General features: G+C 21.7%; 1 protein-coding gene across 3 annotated transcripts in view; it reads right to left on the bottom strand.

The window, feature by feature from the left end:
* Positions 1–2,400: 2,400 nt before the first annotated feature.
* The window catches only part of LOC129610721 (23 kDa integral membrane protein-like), a 98,845-nt gene continuing 80,033 nt past the window's right edge, over positions 2,401–21,212 (bottom strand). Inside the window, exons 3-6 of one of the 3 annotated variants that reach the window (XM_055523389.1) lie at positions 7,056–7,247; positions 5,458–5,619; positions 3,642–3,866; positions 2,401–2,717 (exon numbers count right to left, since the gene is read on the bottom strand). In XM_055523389.1, the coding sequence (XP_055379364.1) occupies positions 2,646–2,717; positions 3,642–3,866; positions 5,458–5,619; positions 7,056–7,247 (651 nt within the window). In that variant the 3' untranslated portion in view covers positions 2,401–2,645. Of the gene's footprint in view, positions 2,718–3,641; positions 3,867–5,457; positions 5,620–7,055; positions 7,248–13,065; positions 14,720–14,813; positions 15,021–15,131; positions 15,294–15,358; positions 15,551–21,212 lie in introns of those variants that run through there. The other 2 variants (XM_055523388.1, XM_055523390.1) reach the window with 2 other exon arrangements.

Raw genomic sequence — 21,212 nt, 5'->3', positions numbered from 1 at the left:
AAATTTTAATTATTTATTTGCATATTAAAAAATTTACTTTAAAAAAAATGCTTTAACTTTTTATTTTAGCAAAAATTTAAAATAATAGCTTTTCATTTGTGCTGCTCTAACAGCCTTTATTTTCTTTTTGTATGTTTCATTTTTCTTAATAGCGGCAAGACTTGTTTTGTTAATTATATTACAAAAAAAACAATATAACAGATTTTCTCCCAAAGTCAAAGAAGTCGAATAGGGACAAACAACATATTTTTTGGTACTAATAAATTTTTTGGCCAAAAAATTAGTACTATTGTAAATAATTTAGTACTATTGGAAATAATAATTTGATTAATATTTGACTTCGCTGTTTAAATTGTAATTATGAATAAAAAAGTAAAAAAATTATTTTTATTAATATACCCTAACTTAAGAGAAAATCTGCCATTTTCCATTACGCTCTTATTGAGGATGGTATTGCGGTTGAAATTAATTAAAATCTTTTATACTTGATTAGTATTATGTGTGATATTGTGTAGGTTTAAATCAAAATTAAATATTGTAAACAATTTTTAGCAATATGCAACGTCTAATTTTAACCCACACTGTCACAAATTTGATTGTAAGTTCTCTTTAATTATTTCATTTATAATATCAAGCAATAAGAGAATATAGTGGGAATTTTCTCTTTAATATCATATAGTACAGTTTTTTAATTCACTTCAATAATTCCATTTCACACAATTTTCGTTTTGAATTTTTTTGGCATTAAAATTATAAGAAAAAATAATATAAGTATGTTAATATCTAGTATATAACTTAATATCTGTATAAAATATTTTATATAATGTGAGCATCATTTTGGCTTAACAATTTTTTCATAGTTCTTTCTTTTTCCCCATCAAATTTTTAATTTCAATTTTAATAAGCAATAATAAATGCAAGTAAATGTAAATAATCAATAAGCCTAAATTTAGTATTTTGAATTTAAAAATATTTGTTAGCAATTTGTTAATAATAAATATTTACTACTTAAGAACAGTTAAAAATGTAGTTATTGTACTAATGTGATATTAATATTTCATATTAAGTACTTAATATTTGAATTATAAATCCTTAAAATGTTCTTTTTAAAAATGCATAACCGACCATCTGACAATATTATGCATGATAATATTTGATTTGTAGGTAGTTAGTTAAAAAGAATGTAAAATTTATTTCACGCCAAAAACCAAAAACTTAAAACCAAAAGAAAATCTAAAAGCAATAAGTTATGAAAACCTCAGCTTATTAATACATTTGCTGAATCAATAAAGTAAAAGAAGAAATAAATTTTTATTAAGTTTTTGAAATTGAAGAAAGTTAAGTACATACCATTAAATAAACAGCTTTACGAAATACTCTAAAATATTCCGAAATACCCAGAAATATTAGAACACTACAATCATGAAATGACACAAAAATGACACAAGAGAATGATTTCATATGCAATTACACACATATTAATAATGAAGTATGTATTTGAGTTGTATCAAATCAATAATCTTGTATATTATAGTTTTTGGCTGTATAAAATGTAAAAAATAATTAAATTACATGTGTGCAATTAATTCGTTTCAGTTACTCTCGTGTCAATCCTATTGTAAGAATATTTTCTCAAACATTTTATTCTGAATTCAGTATTATGTATTATTTACTTTTGCGATCACAAGATCTGTTATACTCAAAACATATAAAACAAAATTCTGTTCAATTTAAGTAAATTCCCGAATATATGAAATATTTTCTTTATTTTAAAAATTTTTAAGGATTCGCAAGTATTTGTGTTTACTAGTTTTACTTGCAAGCTTAGGAGTAATTATGATAGCGTTAACAAAAAAAAAGGAAATAAATTTTAATAACTTTGGAAATATGTAGGGAGAAAGAACTACAATTGAAAAAATTAATGAGCGTGTGAATTCGAAAGATGAGTGAATTTTATTGTTTTTTTTTTGTTTTTTTTTTAGTACAATTTCTCTTACATCAATATTTGAGCAATATAATATTATTGTTCTTCAAATAACTGTAAAAGAAACAATTGAAGAACACAAAATTTTGAATCAAAATTTCTTAAGTTTTTGAGCTTTTTCCTTTATTAATTTAATTAAAAAATTTAATATTAGAAAAATTTGAGAGAGATTCTCAATTTTCAAAAAGGTTTTTCTTTGTGTACTAAATTTTGAGTTTTTTTTTTTAAATTTTCTCTCGTTTTTTTTTGTTTTTAATAATAACGTTTGAGTTTTTTTTTCTTATTTTTTTTTATTAATAAAATAATTACAAACTAAAAAGTAACAAAAGTTTTATACTTTTTTTTACAATATTTGAGCAAAAAAATTTGGTTTTTTTTTTTTAACAAAAAAGTTTAAATTATCGTCGAAGACAAGTTCTTTAAGAATATAAGACACGATTTCTTCTCAAATTCAGATTTTTTTTTTTAGCTTTTTTGAACATTTTATATTTTTTTTTGTATTTTTTAATTTTTTTGTTTTTTTTTTGGTTTTTTCTAGTTCTGAAAAATAAAATATTGTATTTATGAAACATAATATTTGGTTTTTGTTTTTCATAATTTTTTTAAATATAATTTTTATATATTAAGATTCGCGATTTTTTTTTTTTGGTTTTTTAGTTCCTCAATAAGCCGATCTTCTTTTATTGTTACGAATGTTAACAATTAAACAACATGCACTTAAAATTCCAGCCAACTGTAATAGTCATAAAAATAAAATATTAAAGTTTTATTTAAAAAATAAAAAAACCTATTTAAAGAATTTTCCAAGAAGATTTTTATTAAGTTTTAAATTTCTCATAAAATTTTCAAAAATTTCGAGATCATCATATCTTGGCTCATATAAAGTGGTTTGTAATAAAAAAAAAATTATTTGAATTATCTCTTGGTAACAGAAATATTCTTAATTTCGTGTTATAAATGTAAATGCTACACGCATTTTGTGGACAAATATGTAAAGAGGCTTTTCCAAAGTTGAGATATCATCAAAATGGTTTTTGAACATGTCACTTTGGAAAAAACTTCATGGAAAGTGGCTGTTCTAATTGGTTCACCTTACTTATTTGCAAATTTGCAACATCTATACGGATGCCTTGAAATAAGTATCTAAACCAAGTACTTAATTTTAATTTCTTACCCTTCAATAAAATTGGTAATAAAATAAAAATTTCTCTAGAAATATCTTAACGATTTAAATAACAAAAAAATGTGGATAATGTTGATTCTCTTTAATAAAACTGATTATAATTCTAGCTATGTGATTGCGAATCGGCTAAAACGAGTTTCTTTAGCAATCCACATATCAAAGAAATTGTTATAAGAAATTTTAATTAAATAAGAAACAAAAAGATTAAATAATTAAACCTATACTATTAACAGGATTTTGCAGTTTCCATATATAAAAGAAATTATTAAAATAATATTATATGTGCTTACATAATATATATATATATATATATATATATATATACATTTACATACACGTATATATTCCACTTCAATTTATATAAAATAAAAAAATAAAAATCTTCTTTAATAATTCTTTAAAATTAATTTTATTTAATTTATTTTCTTTTATATTAAAATTTTTTTTTGTTTTTGTTTGAGAATTAAATCTAACCTCAATTGCAGCAACAGCAACAGATGACCATAACATAGCATTCAATATATCTGTACAATGCTGTTGAAAATCATCTGAGCAACCTTTTTTATATACATGCAATGATGAACATTTAAAATTAGAATCCTTTTGTTTATAATCAGGATCACAACATGAATCTGGATAGAATCCTGTATTAGCAAATGCATGATAGTCAGTTGGTCCTTCAACACCACAACATTTCATCTATAATAATATTTTTTTTTGTTGTTGTTGTTTTTTTTGTTTGAAAGGATTAAAATAATATTTTTAAAAATAAATATCAGTTTTTTGTATGTAGTTTATATGTATGTAGTTAAACAAGTTTTATTCGTGTATAATCCAACCAAATAATATATTATATAAAAAAATAAAATAAATGAGATAAAAAATAATTTTACCCTTTATTTTTATTTATATCTGTATGTATTTATGTATGTACCTTAATACACTAATAAGTATAGAGAATAACAACATTTCCACTCATAGATTTAAAAATTTCTTATTTAATTTATTTAGAAAATTTTAATTTAAAAATACAAATTGGACATGGAAAATGGAGTAGTAATTTTCCAAAAATTTCTTCAATTTGTTGTAAAATCTCAGTTTCCATCTAAATTTTGTTGTAATTGCTGAAACCACAAAACTTTTACATATAGAATTCACGTTATTGTTACTAAATTTATATTATTTTAAAACTTTTTTTTTAAATTCCAGAAAAAATTACTGTGCATAAGCATGAATTTAAAACATTGTTAAATCAAATAAAAATTCATGACATTTATATATACCTTAGCTATTTAAATTTTGTGATATTATGTCGTAACAATTTTTAATTTATTTGAAATGAAAAAAATTTCAGTCAATATTTCATGCAAACTTTTAACAATTTTCTATGAATTTCAAAGTAATGAGTCTGATAGGCTATGAATTGAATGGAAATAATCGATGAATTTTATATTAAAGTTGCATAACCAAACTATCGTTAGGAAAATTACCGAAACTCTGACTTAGACCCGCATTTTCCTTGTTTCTAAACAGAAATTAATTAAAAATAATTCTCAGTAGAAATGCAAGCTTTTTACCATATCACAAAATTAAATCACTATCGTTTTGTTTTCCATAATTAATTAATTACTAAATTAATTAAGCAGAAATATTTCATTTCTAATAAACACAGAATGTTTAACAGAAACATTTAAATTTAGTAAACCTTTTAAAAATTAACAGCCTGATCGTGTATCTCGCTTTTTTACTCACTTTTTACTCACTATCAAATCAGAATACTCAGTATTTTCTAATGGATTACTCATTTTTTTAATTGGATTTTTGCTTTTTTTCTTAAATTACCGACTGAATGTTTCACTTTCAAAAACAAAGTTTTTTTGTATACAGTTTAAAAAAAACGAGATACGCAATCGGAAAAATTCTTCTCAATCGAAAATTGCATCATACAAGTATATGATAGTTACTCACCTTCTTCTCACTTTCCGAGTAAAATAGCGAGATAGACGGCCCTAACTCTCTTAATTTTAAAAGGAGCATAAAATATAACACTGAAATTCATACTCTTATACCGCACAATGAAGTTATATTCCTTCGTTTGCATAATTATACAAATTTAAGTTTGTTTTTGCATTATTATAATATAATATTATGTATGTGGTTTGGATTATACACAATGAAACTAAAAATTTTGAAAATTTTTTTTCATTGTTATTTATAAAAAAAAAAAAAAAAACAATTTTATAACTATATTGTAATATTAATTAACATTATTAAACATATTATAACTTACACTTGTTTGAATACCATTTATTAATTCTGGATGTTCATTACGATTTTTAAATCCTTCATTAACAATTATTTTCATTGATTCAACAAAATTATCCTTTCCTAAGGCAATTACTAAGATGAATATTATTTGTAGTATCAGTAAAATTCCTAATAATATCATGTACTGAAATTGAATAAAATGAACAGAGAAGAAAAAAAACAAAACAAAAAGAAAAGAGTAAAAATATTGAAATAATAACAGTATTGTGTGATAGTCATTCCTCTCAATATAATTACACACTATATATGTATGAATGTATGCACATATTTATAATATGAATGACAATATAATATTTGGAAAGAAAGGAAGTTTAGTTTACACAGAAATATTGATAATATTGGTATATAACATTTTAATGTAACACCAATACATTAACAATAATAATTTTTTCAATTGAATTTTATAAAATCATAATGTATGTACTTCAATTAATGCCAACGTACATACGATTATTAATATTAATTTTACCTCTAATATTATAATTTGTTTATGGGAATACTATGTTTGCATAGATCCGCGATTTATTTAACAAAATTCATTTGTTATTTATTAAACACTTCTGAGCACATTATTTACATGTATGCAAGTATTAATTGTAGTAATCGATGAAACAATAATAGTAATAAAAATAATAATAGAATATGAAATATTTTACGCCTTAAAAATTTTCACCGAAATTTTAAAATCTTAATTTTGTGTATGCAATACAGATTATCATTTAATTACAGTACATCGCAAAATTTTAAAAATTTTTTGTTTGGAAAAAATATTAAAAATTCTGAAAAGATGAAAAGTCACAAATATTTTGAAATATTGGTTTTCGTATTAATATTATTTAGAAAGAAAATGTTAGCCAAAAAAAAATATTTTTACTTTGCATTAGAATTACGTTTCACGATTTCTAAATACTTTTATGCTTTTTGACATTTAACCCTTTATTTAAAAGACTTTTACTGATTTTTTAAAAAGAAAAATTTGTTGATTTAGTCAGCATATGATATTATGAACAATGAATGGATTTATTCATTAATTTTTAACCGAAATGGCAATCTTGTAAAGTATTGACAATTTTTGAAAGCAAACTGTCACAATAAAGTTCTCGATACTTTTGAAAAATAAGCGTATTTGTGCCATACACAATTTTACACTATAACATTCGCCGAATTTCTTGCCAAATTCACTATAAATAATAAGCCCATTAATTTCTTTAGACTATTTTAAACAGCAATCAGTTAATTTTTATTATATTTGCCTAATTATTATAATTCGACAGTGTTATTAGATTTTGTCGTAAACTGTAATCATTACTGAGTAAACTAAATTTCCTTTCAATGATTCATACCTTATACAACAATAACAAAGAACAAATTTTACTAACTTCATTTACTTTTAAATTCAATTTTTATTCTCTTATATTGTGTATTCCATATTATATACACATACATATCCTTTTTACATCTTCATTCATATATTTTAATTCATAAATACATTTACATATGTATATATTCTTATACAGTATTTATACAGAATTAATAATAATATCTATATTTATAACTTACCGTTATAGACATACAAATCGATTCTCTAATTGCTCCACAACATCCAAAGAATGCAACAATAGTTATAGCTGCACCTAATATTAGTAAACAAATTCCTAGTACAACAGAACTTTCAGCATCTTTAATATTATATGTTTCGCTTGTTTCAGCAATAATTGCTCCACTAAAAATAACAATGAGAATGCCAGCAATCTAGAATTGGTGTGAAACAATAATAAAAAATGGAATATCAGAATAAAATTCTGAAACAAAAAATGAATTTTTTTTTTGTTTTCGTTTATTTATTTTTGGTTTATTTGAAACTGATTATTAATATAACAAATAACAACATGAACATACATATATAAAAAAAAAAATATTATTACTGTAATATTAAAACATAAGTATTTTGTTAATGTAAAAATGAAAACCCAATCATTAACCTTATATGCCACATCGATAACATAAAAGTTATTATAAATTGGAACTAAAATTACGAAGACACTTTAAAAATTACACTATGGCGCATTCATAATTTAATGTAAGGTTTCGAAAAACCATGGACAACAAATTATTCTTGCTATACTAGACAATTAACTTATAAAATTTATGGTGGTAGTGAGACAATAACATATTATTTTACATAACAAGATATCCAACATTATTTACTCTCATTCAAATTCTGAAAATTTGGAATTTAGAGCTTTGAGTGAAAGCGAAACATTAACCATTAAATTTATGAAGCAAAACCAGAAATCAAAATTATTTTTTCCGCAAAAATCATTTGCTTTAGATTATAAAAATTAAGCTTTATAAATATTTCATATTTATAAAGCTAAAACTGTACTTCTTATTAGATTTTGCACACTCTAAATAAAATTAAGGTGAAATTAAAAGATGATAACGATTACTTGAATTACCGAGGTCTATATTATAGGTATTGTAAATGAAAAAATAACACTTATACATTTCAAATGAAATTTCATCGTTAACATTTTATTACAGTTCAATATTGAATTTATACAGTACAAGACTGAAGTGTGGATCAATATTAATATTTAAACCAAATACATGAGAACAAAGAGTGATACATATCTATTTCAACTTCCAAATAAAATTATCAACGATCCATTATGTGGTTTTACTAAGTTCCTTTGTACTTTTATCGAGATTTTCAGCTTCTTTTAGATTTATCCGTTTTTGAAATAAATTTGGAGCTGTATGTTACAAAGGACGAATTAATTAAAAAGTAGAGCCTATTACATATTTGTTATATTTGTAAACTCGGTAGTAATTACCTCAATATAAACTTAACAATTATTTAAGAAATTTTCAATCGGTTCAATTTCAAGTTCTTTATATTCGAGGCCAAGAATATTGCTTATTTCCTGTAGATTCAGTAGTATAAAATATTATAACCTTAAAACTTTGTAACTGGTAGTTACACTGTCGAATTTCAAATTAATTACAGATATTTTATAATACCTGTAAGCCTTAAATTTGTGTGTACATATACTAATATACTACAGTCAATTTAGCAATTACAATTAAACATATTTTAAATTAAGAAATATGAAATAAAGATTTCCAAATATAAATAAATACAACGATAACCTCTCTTGTATACAACGACCTCTTGAGACAACAAATAACAGAATTTGTTGTCAACAAATAAATTTTTATTGATAACAAAGTCTCTCGCACATTACAAGTTCAAATACATTTTTTCCATAACAATCAAATGAATGACTTGTTTGCTTTATGGACAAACTTTTCAAATTCTATAATTTAAGGCTTGAAATTGGATACCTCCTGTTATACTATAAAAGAATTTTATATATCATTATGATTTTTTCAGTTTTATTAAAAATGATTTAAGTAGAGTATGAATAAATGTATGTATGTATGTTTGTCAAAAAAAAAAAAAAAGTTTGCCAAACTTTTATAGAATTTCATTTTACTTCCCGTTACGTTTAAAATTTTTTTTATATAAAATTAAAAGTTATACGTAAAAATTTTCCGGCTTAAAGTTTAGAAAAATTCTCGTAGAAAAACTTTTTTTTTATTCTTGACTTTTATTGCTCAATTTTTTTTATCATTTTTTTGTTTTCTTAAAATAAGTTTTGGGAATTTATGATTGAAATAATTTTTTTGATTTGTTTTTATCTACTTGCAATTCATTACTAATAGAAAACAGTAGTAAGTATACTAAGAATTTAAGAAAAGCACAACATAGCGTATGTTTCCTACGTTCTTCATATTCCAATTACGGGGTTCTTGTAGATGATTTCATATTGAAACGGTTTCTCTTTTTAAATTATTTATTAGCTTACTTCAAACTGAATACCTTTGCACGACTATTCATGTTTGATTACCATATTCGTACCATATTTTCTTAATACACTATCAGTAATAACCAATGAGGATAACTAATTAACAATATAGGATTGGAAAAAAGACTAATTTTTAATTAAACCTTAATTCATTGTTCAGATCATATTCGTTCAATCAAAATCGAGAAAATAAAATTTACAATATTTTGTTAATCCCCTTTGAAAAAATTTGTTATATTAGACTATTGTTCGTGAAGGTATGCACGACTTCAAAATTACAGCAATTCTATGGTGATATGCAATCAAAAATTACGACTCATAAGCTTTCATATTAATTAATGTTGTATTACTGCGACATAATAGCCCTACATTTTATTTATTCATTGTAAATGAAATTATAAATTTTTTATAATCTTATATTTTGACCCAAGTTCATAACAATATAAAAAATATGAAAATTCTTATACAACTAACGATAGAAAAATTCCAAGTGGTAATAAAATTCTTTATTGTTATGTCAATTTTCAATCACAGATTTATTACAGCATGTTTAAAAGTAAGATAAATTTCCAGTTTACAATGAGTTTTTTGTACTCTGAGAAATTTTTCTTCGATTTCTCATTATTATTTTCTTTTGCTCTTCAAGTAAAATGATATAATAGTTACATAATAGCATTTCAAAGACGACGACGACGGCGGTGTTATAAAAAATTTAAACAAAATTTTTATTATGACTTTATCAAAAGTATTACAATTGCATTTATGAAGAGAAAAAAATTTAAATTTACAGAAAAATTTAATAAAAATTTTTAAAGTGCAATGTTTCAGTCAAAACTATTTTTACTACTTTTTTTTATAGAAGTTTATAGAAAACGTTGCAAAAATTAACACAGAAACAAAATATTCAAAAAGATCATTGTTATAAAAAGTTTTTTTTTATAGCTAAAAGTTATTGCATGCCAACTTTATATAAAAAAATAATTTTTTCTTTTAACAATCATTTTCAGTTTTTTTAAGTTCAATAGAAACAGGTATGGTAAATGATTTCCCTTAATTTTAAATTTTTTTCTTTTTCAATTTTGTTCTAACAAGCGGTTGAATTTTTTTTTTTTAAATCAATTTTATAAAACGATAAACTATAAAGAAAACGTTCAAAAAGCAGTTGTTGAGACTCGTATTTTTTATAATTTAAAGAATGTTAGCATTATTTGTCGGGTTTACATTGATTCGTGCCTATCCTGAACATGAAAGACGAAGCGAATGATCCAAATTATTGCTACTGCAAGACGTCAGTCAATTACAAGATTGTTGTCCATTAATTTATTTAAATGCTCGAATCGTTTTTGGTTCGTTTTTTTTCACGCTTAAATTAACATTAAGTAATCAATATTGTTTACAATAATTTGTAGAATTTTATGAACATACTTTACAGATAGTTTAGATTTTTCCATTATAACACTATAATATCCAAATATCCAATAAAAAAATACTTATGTATTAATTTCATTTTTTACTCGCCAAGCTTGTCACACAGAATATCATTCATATTTCATTCGACAGATTTGACAGATCATTCGCCAAAATTTAGGCGAATTCGCTAATCAGAATAGATTCATCAGATAATCTGTTCAATCAGAATAGATTCATATTCGCGAAAAATTTCATTCGTTCCGCCGATATTCAATACGCATTACAAGAGAACAGCAACTTTTTAGTACAAATTCACTCTTTTCTCAATAATTAATCTTTTTTTCTTCAACAAAACAAATATTACCCCTGGACTTTTTTAGAAAACTAGCATTATTAGAACTCAATTTATCATAAACATTAAATCGAACCAAAAAATTTTAAGAAAATTCATGAACTGTAAAATATTTTCCTTATAAATATTCACTTACTGTTAAATTTAAAGATGTTTGAAAAAACTAATTAAATCAAAGATGTAAATAACCACATTGAAGATTATTACACAAAATAAATGACATGAGATTTTTTGAATTTTACAAATGATGATGATTACAAAATTCATTAACGATAAATTTAATTCATAAAAGTCGATTCACACTAATAAGTGAAACAATGAAACAACAAATTTTTCATCACAAGTTTTGTAAAATTATTGATAATTTCCTAAAAGAATTCAAATATTTTAAAAATTCACAAAAATTTGCAGTTTTTCCTTCCCTTATTGTGTAAAAATTATAACACACTAATTAAGTTAATTGTTATTAACTATAAAAATATTAAAGGAAAAGACTATTTTTTTTTTCTGAAAACTAAAAATTATACTTACCAGATTTTAATTAATAAAATGTTAAAGAATACTTACACCTATTTATTCTCTAAGATTTATCACCACAGAAGTGATAGATTATTAAAAACTATTGAGATTTTCAATATAGAAGCTCAAATATTGAAATTGATTTTATTTTGAAATTATCATTTTTGAGTGCTGCAGCTTAAAAGAATTTTTTTGTGTTAATCTAAAATACTAAAAATTAAAATTAAAATGCAATTTTCTTTTCTTCAAGCTTCAAAAACTTTATTAAAAAAATTTTTAATATAAAGAAAAAGCCATCAATTAAAATTACATTGGTTTTCGTACAATAAGAAGAAAAACAAAAAAAAAATTGGTATATTGTACATACATATTTTCTATGTAGAGGTACTCGTACGTATGCAATAAAGGATAAAAGGATTATTATAAAAGTTAATACTAATATTAAATTTTAAATATTATTCTGATAGATTTATTAAACCGTGGAATTCTTTTAATTTTGAAAAATAAACAAAAAATAAATTCTTTTTTTTTTTTTTTTAAACCAAATCATAGTTTTGTTCAAATGCAATATAATTTTCACAAAAATTTTACCTTCATAAGGATATTTTTCTCTTTTATTTATAATTAATAATACATACGTATACACTAATTTATTATAATAATATTGAAATACCAATAACATTTAAAAGTTAAATATTTAAAAAATTTTGTATTTAATTCAAAAAAAAAATTGTTTTTTTTTTTACAAAAACTTCTCTCATCTCGAACTCTATTTAAAGGCAATTAATTTTAATTATACGTACTTATACAAATTTATATAGGTACATAATATATGTGAACGGAATTGAATATTATTTTTTTTTTTATTTTTTTTGTTTGCAAAATATAGAATTTGTTTACCAAATGTAGATCGTTTTTTTTTTTAAATTAGTAACAACAATATTATAAAGTAGTATTTTTCCTTTTTTTTATAAAATTATTGAATTTTTAATTATGCCATATTTCGTTTTTAAAAGAGACTTAATTACCTAAAATTCATATTTATTTATGAAATTTTAAAAAAATGTTTTATAAATTTTATAAATTTAGTTTTGTTATATAATGAGAAATAGAAAATTAAACTGAAAATTCAAAAAAAAAAAATAAAAGGACGACTTAATTTTTTAGGTTCTTATTGAACAAAGTTTCGTTCGAAAATTGAGGATCTTTTTTCTCTTTTTATATTTATTTTCAATATTTATTAAAATTTATGTAAATTTTATTAGTACAAATATATGTATATATATATATAAATTTTTTGTTTAGTAAAAAGTGTACATACAATAAAAATTGGTCGATTTTAAATAAATTTTTAAAAATTTAAATTTTTTTTTTAAATCTAGATAATTTTTAAATTTTATTTGCTTAGTTTTGTGTGTTTGGTTTTTTTTTTTTTTGAATATTTGCGTGTCAATATTTTTAATAATTTGCAAAACATACAGGATTTTTTTTTGTATCTCCTCCCATCTATTCCCATTTTTTAAAAATTAAAATATATTTATTAAAAATTTAAAGTAATTACAGTCATATTGAAAATTCTTAAAAAAAAGAAAAGTTTAATAAAAAATATTTGTTTCTATAATTTATTTGTGTGACTGCCGTGCGTACCGTGCCTGTTTGTTATATTTATAATGCTTCTATTTTGTACTTTACATTTCAAAAAGATATTTAAATTCTAAATATTTTAAAAAAGAAAATCTAAAATTAATTTTATTGTGCTATACTCGTATAAAAAATTAGTTCTGCTATAAAAAAAACTTTTAAAAACTAAATTCACTATTAAAATCTAATTCTCGCTCCCAAAAACAAACCGATTTGATCCTGTATGTAAAAGTTGATGGTGTTATTTTTACTTTGCTTTTTTTTTTAAAACAAAGCTTGAAGTTTTTCTGTACATTTTTGTTCTTTTTTTTTTTCATTTTTTTTTCTTTTACTTATTTTTTAAATAATTATAAAGTGTAAAAAGTATTATGTATTGTGTTACTTTGTTTAAAAACACTTTGAAATTTTTTTTTTTTTTGTAAATCTTATTAATTTTTTGTAAGGCTTCAATATATTTTCTTTTTGTTTTTTTTATTGTTTTTAGTTTAAAATTGAATAAAAAAATATGAAATTTCTACTACTTTATTTTTTAGAGACTCACATTTATGGCCTAAGTCATGTTTTGTATGTGTTTTGATTATTATTAGAAAATTTTTATTTATGAAAATAATAGTAGGAAATTTCAAATTTTTTTTTTTGCTTTAAAAGTCTCAAAATTCTGCAATAACATTAAATATATTAAAAATTTCTATAATTATTTAATTTTTTTTAATAAGTGTACAAATACATATCCATAATATTTTGTATAGATATTATTAAATAAAATTAACATTAATATTTAATTACCATTCATATTTAACATTATTTTTTTTAATGAATTTTGAAAAAAATTAAAGAAACTTTAGAATAATTTGCTTATTTAAATAGAAATATTTTCATATATATTTTAATTTGTTTTGAGAAATTAAAAACAAAAGCACATTATTAATTTATTAGATTATTAAAGAAGAAAATAATTAAAATCTTTGTTTTTTTTTTATTTTGGTAAATTTATTGGTTTTTTATTTTATTTACTTTTTATATATCAAATACATATAATTTTAAAAATTCATATTACATAAATTTGTTGATTTAATTTGTAGAAAATAATAAACAAATTATTTAAGAAATTCTATCCAAAATTTAAATTAAAATTAAAATCTATATTCAAATTACATTGAAAAAAAAAATAATAAGTATTTTATATGTATTAAAATTTAGAATATATTCAAATTATTATTTCAAATGAATAATTTATATTTATATTATATATTATTATTTATTAATAATAAAAAGTTTTTATCATGTTGAAAAGTTGAGCGTTTTGTAAATTTTTTTTCTTTTATTTTTATCAAAAAAATATATATGTATGTATGTATTTAATATGCTGACCTTCTTCTGTAATTACGTACATTATTTGCTAAGCAACAAGCAAATACGAGTCCAATAAACTAAAAAAAAAAAAAAACAAAAAATTTGTTTAAATTAAATTTGTTCAATTTGTATAAAATTTAATATGAAAATATTTGATTATAAATTATTTACCTCAACTGCTGCAATACCGATACCAACATATTTAATGAGATCCCAATTCTTTTCCCACCATTGAGTAACAGCTGATCTACAACCAACTGAATAAGCATTAACTAATGGTATACATGAATCGGCATTTAAATCACAACAAGTTTTTGGTAATTGTAATTGTACATTCAATAAATAATCTTTGTAACCAGTTTTACCGCAACATTTGTACTAAAAACAAAAAAATACGAGTACAATTTAAGTAAAATAAAATTTTTAATTATAAAAATTAAGAGGTTTTTTTTTTTAAAACCCCTTAAGATTAATTATGTTTATACTTACTGAAGTTTCCAAGCTATCCATAAGTGTACGAGTATTGTGACGTTCATCCCAAGCTTTATCAACTATTTTAGCAACTTCATTTATAAATTCTGTTTTACTTAAGAATGCAAATACAATCAATGCAACTTGACATACCAAAAGGACAAATAATAGAGCAGCATACTAAAAAAAAAAAAATATTGTATAGTACAAAATTGAATAGTTTAAAAAAAAAGATAAAAACTTACAGTCATTGACATGCATGATGATTCTCTAATCGCACCGCAACATCCAAAGAATGATATTATTAATATAGCTGAACCCAATATAATTAATGCAACTGGAAGTCCTTGTGTTGCAAAAGCATCACCCAAATCTTTAATACTATTGACGTCAGTGAACATCATAGCACCAAAAGCTATAATTAATATGCCGCATATCTGAAATTCCAAAAAAAAACCAAAATTATTTATTTTTATTTAAAATTTAAACTACATATTTGAAATATGTAGGTGTATAAAAAAAAACCAAATATGTTTTACACAACATAAAATTATTCTAATACATTACTAAAATTAAAATAATATTATAAATTAAATATAACAAATAAAATATAATAATAATATATAATTAAAATTATATATATATACAAAATTCCAATAAATTGCTACAAAATAACTACAAAGAATTTGATTTAAATAATGAAAATAAATTTTAATATTACACTTAATTTTAAAAATTAATTTTATTAATATTTACCCATTTTTAGAATACTGATGAGATTACATATTTTGTGTTAATTCAATTTAATTATTTTTAATTTATATTTAAAAAAATATTTATGTTGTTTTTACTTTTCTCAAATTTTTTTAATAAAAGATGCATAATTTTTTCGATATTTTTTATTTTTCATTTTTATCTATCACAAATAAACCAAACTTTTTCTTTTTACAACTTTATTACAACTTAAAATTCTACATTTGCCGTACTTAATTGAGTTTTTGAAGTTGTATGAATACTGTTAAGATTTTAAACGAAATTTTCAACATTTTGTTATATTATATACGCTTATATTAACCACTTTCACCTTAACTTTAAAAAAAATCAATTTTCGATTCCATTATCCGCCCAAAGAATATAACTACTAGTTTTTCTCTTTAATTTTGTCAAAAATCTTTTTTGATTTTAGAAACCAGACCAAACATATTAAATAAATCATTTATATTATTCAATATATATATTTGTTGTACATATATATTTGAAGTAGAAAATTCAATTTTCATAAATGTCCCTAATTTAATCATACATTAATAATAAAATTTTAATTTCAATATTTAAAATTAAAACAATTCTTACAACATGTTGATTGGAATTCTTAACAAATATAATTTAATTTTTATAATTTTTTATTTTTAAATTTAAATTTATTTTTAAATTTTTTTATATATTTTAAAAGACAAAAATAATATTATTTTGATTAAAAGATCAAGAAACTCAAAAAAAAAAAAAAAAAAATTCTTGTTATTAAAAATCCAAAATTAAAAAGAAAACATAATTTTATAAAAAATAAAATAAAGCCAAAAGAAAATTTATGGTAATCTTAGTTTCTTGTTTTTAATTTTAAAAATTTTATTAAATTCACATTTATAGGTAAAAATAACAATGAAATAAAAATTTTCTAATTACATGTTAAAAACATTTATTTTGTACTAAATAATTTCAAAATTGTACTAAAAATACACATGTCCTACAAATGGTTACCACAGAATTATCTTGTCTGTTAAAAATGCCGCAATGACGAGATAATAAAATTGGCTTTAAATTAATAAAAAATATTTCGTGTACTTGGCGTTTATTTAATTCATATTCAATTAAATTCCTATCTATTTAAACCTACTTTCAAAATTGCAGTACATTTGGATTTAAATAGTTTTTTTTTTTTAATAAAAAATTCAATGATTTAAAACAAAAAATCTGTTTTATTTTTATATTTCAATTAATAGTGATAAAACAGAATTATTTTATACGAGAAAATATCGTATTTTTGTTAAATTTCTATAATAAAAATAGAAAATGAATTATGATAACTTAATATTTTTGCTAGAAAAGTTTTTTTTTTTTGGCAAATAAGATGGGGAAAAAAGAAAGAATTTGGAAGAAAAAATAAATATAAAAGTAAAAGTATTAAAAAATTTATTTGCCAAGTATAATAAAGCTCCTAACGTTATGCAATTAAAATAGTAATGATTTTATTTAAAGAAAAAATACATGCGCCTTTTTACGAGTCTCGATACGTGATATACATTTTAGCATAAAACTATGTACATACATACATATGTACACAATAAGAAATAATTTATTTGAAAATTGAAATACGTCTTTTAATTTATTTGTTTATTTTTAAATTAAAAAATCAATTTATTTTAGTATTCAATTTAATTCAAGAAAAATTTAGTAGTCAAAACTACAAAACTTTTGGAGTTGAAAGAATAATATTTGGATTTTATGTTGAAATTAAGAATATTTTATATAATTTAATTTTCAAATTCGGCTCTCAAGTACTAAAAGGTTAAAATTATAAAATTCAATATAAATCTATAAATTTTTTTTAAACATTTATTATGATAAATTAAAAAACTTGAACGAAAAATCATTGCCATATGGTGTATTTTTTATTTAATTTTACAATAAAATTGTACTAAAAATCCTATTTAAACGAATTTCGAAATATTAAACTCATATTAAACTTCAAAAAAAAAATATTTATTTAAATATTTAAAACTCTTTTATAAGAAAAATAAAAACAAATCGAAAAAATCTGCATCTCATATTTTTAATTGAAAGAAAAAAAAAATATAAATAAAATTAATGGTATTTCTTAAAGGAAAATTAAAAAAATGTTATTATTTTTTACATGCCATCTACATCAATATTCTTACCTGTTAATATTCTAATATTTTGAATATTAGTAAAACTAATTTAATAAGTATGTAGCTGAGTACAAAAAAAAGCAAAAAGCAATATAAAAAAAAAATGCAATGTATAAATATTATGTACAATTATGTGATATATTAGAACTAAATATGTATGTATGTATATTATTTACAAAAACAAATAAGCGAAATGAATACAATTAAGATAAACCATGATAGAAATTTATTTTTACAAAAAATTTCATTGTTAGTCTAGAGCTTTCATAATAAAATATGAAAATTTAAATAAAAGTTTTTTCTAATTAAATTTAAATGTACGTTATATACAATATACATATTCAAAATTTAGCACTACTTATTATATAAAAGCATACTGATAATAAATTATCAGCAGTATACGTAGAAACTATAATTATTATTATTGCAATTATAGACAATAAAATATAGATATACTAAATAGGGTGGGATAAAACGAAAACTCATTACTTTCCGATCCTTTTTCTAGGATCTGAACCATAAAAATGGTTGAAAAAATGAAATTCATCAACACATGAGTTCTTCCAATTCACACCAATTCTCACTCACAAGACTGACGAACTGAAACTAGCGCTTTATTTTTTCTATCTACTTATTCTAAGTTGTACTTTATTTTTATTCAAGTTCACAATTTTAGATGAAATTATTTACAAGAATTCGACAGATGGTTTGGACGAGGCTTTCTCAGTGTTGCGGAGCTCGAGTCTAACTTCCTGAGAGACATCTCCGGGTATTTACTTGGAATCGGGCTTAGTGTCAGTGGAATATGGGAGGACTACAATAACTCATGACTGACTGCGGTGGTCCGAGGGGGGAAATTTCTTTACCTATATTTCTCATCAATAATTCAAATTCTACAATGTATGAACATATTTACGTATACAATCCAAATTCCTCGTACATACTCGTACTTGAAAAATTCCTAAAATCTCATGATTTATCAAAAAAGATTACGAAAAATAAAAATTTCAAATTCACAATAGTTAATCATCTCTTACTCTCTTTGTGTACTCTCTTTGTTGAAAAAGAAATATTTTATTTTTTTTTTTCAATGTATCACACAACAAACCTTAACTTTGTTTCATATTTTATTAAATAAAATTATAAAATAAAAAAAAAATATGAATGCACAATTATTTTTCTTTTATATTATTAATCAAAAATATTAAATAAAAAGAAAAATGAAAATTCTGAAAATAAAATTCTCATTTTAATCTCTTTAAACACTCATAAAGAATGTTTTTAGTTGTGCTTATGATGAATTCTTTAATTTGTTCCTTTTATGCATTTAAGCTTCTTTTAACAGAGATAAAGTTACTAAAAAATTCTCTAGGACAATATCCACTCCCTTTCTTTTTTAACATTCATATTGTATATGCGATCTTTGTTTTTTTTTTTGTAATTTTCCATGTACAAAATGATTTTATAATTTTAGTAGTTTACATAATTTTGTAGTTATAGTGCTAAGAAGAAAAAAAAACTCACTAAAAGAAGAGCAAATAAAAAAAACAACAAGGAGAGGAGATTCATTTTTTATGGTGCTACTAATTTCACTTTGTTTGTACATATTAATAATAAAACCACTACCCAAAAAAAGCAAATATTTTATTATTACTTTTTTTTTTGTAAATCTTTATTAAGTTGTTCGCGTCCGCCCCCATTCACTAATTTTTTTTTTTATTTTTTTGTTGACTTAAAAAATTTCTTTTCCTCATACTTAGTCAAAGGTATTAAAGGATTTTTACTCTTCTCTTGTATCATGAAACTTTTACTCTTCTCTTTTTTTTTTTGTTTTGCTTTTATTTATTTAAGAAATTTCTTTTTTCGTTGTAACGACCATCTATTATTATACCCTTATATTTGATATAATAAAATCGTCTAAAAATTGTGTTCAGTGCAAGTTTTTTTGTCTTAATTTGAATTTGTGGATCAAGAAGAGTGTTTCACTTATAGTGTAATTTAAACAATGTGAGTACTTATGTACTATTATTTTCTAGAAATTAAGCACGCTATTTATTCAAAGTGATAGAAATTTAATTTAAAATGTCACAAGATTTTCTAATAAGATGAGATTTGAAAACTAAACTACAATGTACAGTACTTTTCCTCAAAAAGAAATCAATTGAATAAAATAAAATTTGTGACCATTGTCGTTAGGAAAATATTTTAAATCAAGTCAATTTTTTGAGAGTATGAACTGACGCATTATGGTATGGAACCATTTTAAAATTCAATCTTGTAAATTGTGTTCATTTGAAAAGTTTAAGATTTAGAAAAGCCTCAAATATGTTTCAAAATTATTTGTGGCAATTAACAACAATAACTTGACCATATCTGACGATCGGGTAAATTATACACTTTAAGAGTGTAACTTATTGCCGTTCCTATTATGCAATTTAACAAAATTTAAAAAAAAAGTAGAACATCAAGAATAAACCCACAAAAAAAAGCGCATAAAAAAAAATCAAAGAAATATTTTTTAATGTCTTACATTTTTAACTATCCTTAAAGGATATCAGAAGTTATCCCCGTTTTTATTAATTTTTCTTAATTTGTTATTTTTGTTTTTGGAAATTTTTAATTCTTTTGATTTTTATATGTATAAGTAATTTTGATGCAAAAATAATTGCATTGGACGAAGGATTAAAAAAAAAATGGAAAATTCTTCTTTCTACAATTTCCGTTTCCATATTTTTCTTTCTTTTGTGATCCCTTTATAGAAGTTTTGTATCAAGAGAAAGTGACTTAATATTGCATAAAAAAATTTAATTGGAATATTAAAAATGAAACTGAGAAAAAATTGAAAAAAAAAATATTTTTTTAAACAATTTTGTTTCTTTTTCTTTTAAAAAACAGATTAACAATCATATAGAGTGAAAAAGCTGGTGATGGTAAAATGCAGTCGTTAAGAGTAATACGAAGACGAAATTAATTTTAAGACAATATTAGATTTTGATTACGTAACTTGGAAAAAAAACAAAACATATTAAATTTCTTTTTTTTTTTTTCAATTTACTAGATACTACAAGAAAATCAAAAAGTTGAAAGTTTTTTTAAAACAAAGTTTACAAAAAAAAGAAACAGTTTAAAAAAATGTTTTTTTTTTTTTCAAATTATTTATTCATTGCACCAT

The sequence above is a fragment of the Condylostylus longicornis genome, unplaced genomic scaffold, assembly GCF_029603195.1.
Source record: "Condylostylus longicornis isolate FDR11 unplaced genomic scaffold, ASM2960319v2 ptg000048l, whole genome shotgun sequence".
Lineage (NCBI taxonomy): Eukaryota > Metazoa > Arthropoda > Insecta > Diptera > Dolichopodidae > Condylostylus > Condylostylus longicornis.
The sequence above is the reverse complement of the archived record's forward strand: the minus strand, read 5'-3'. Positions and strand labels throughout refer to the sequence as shown.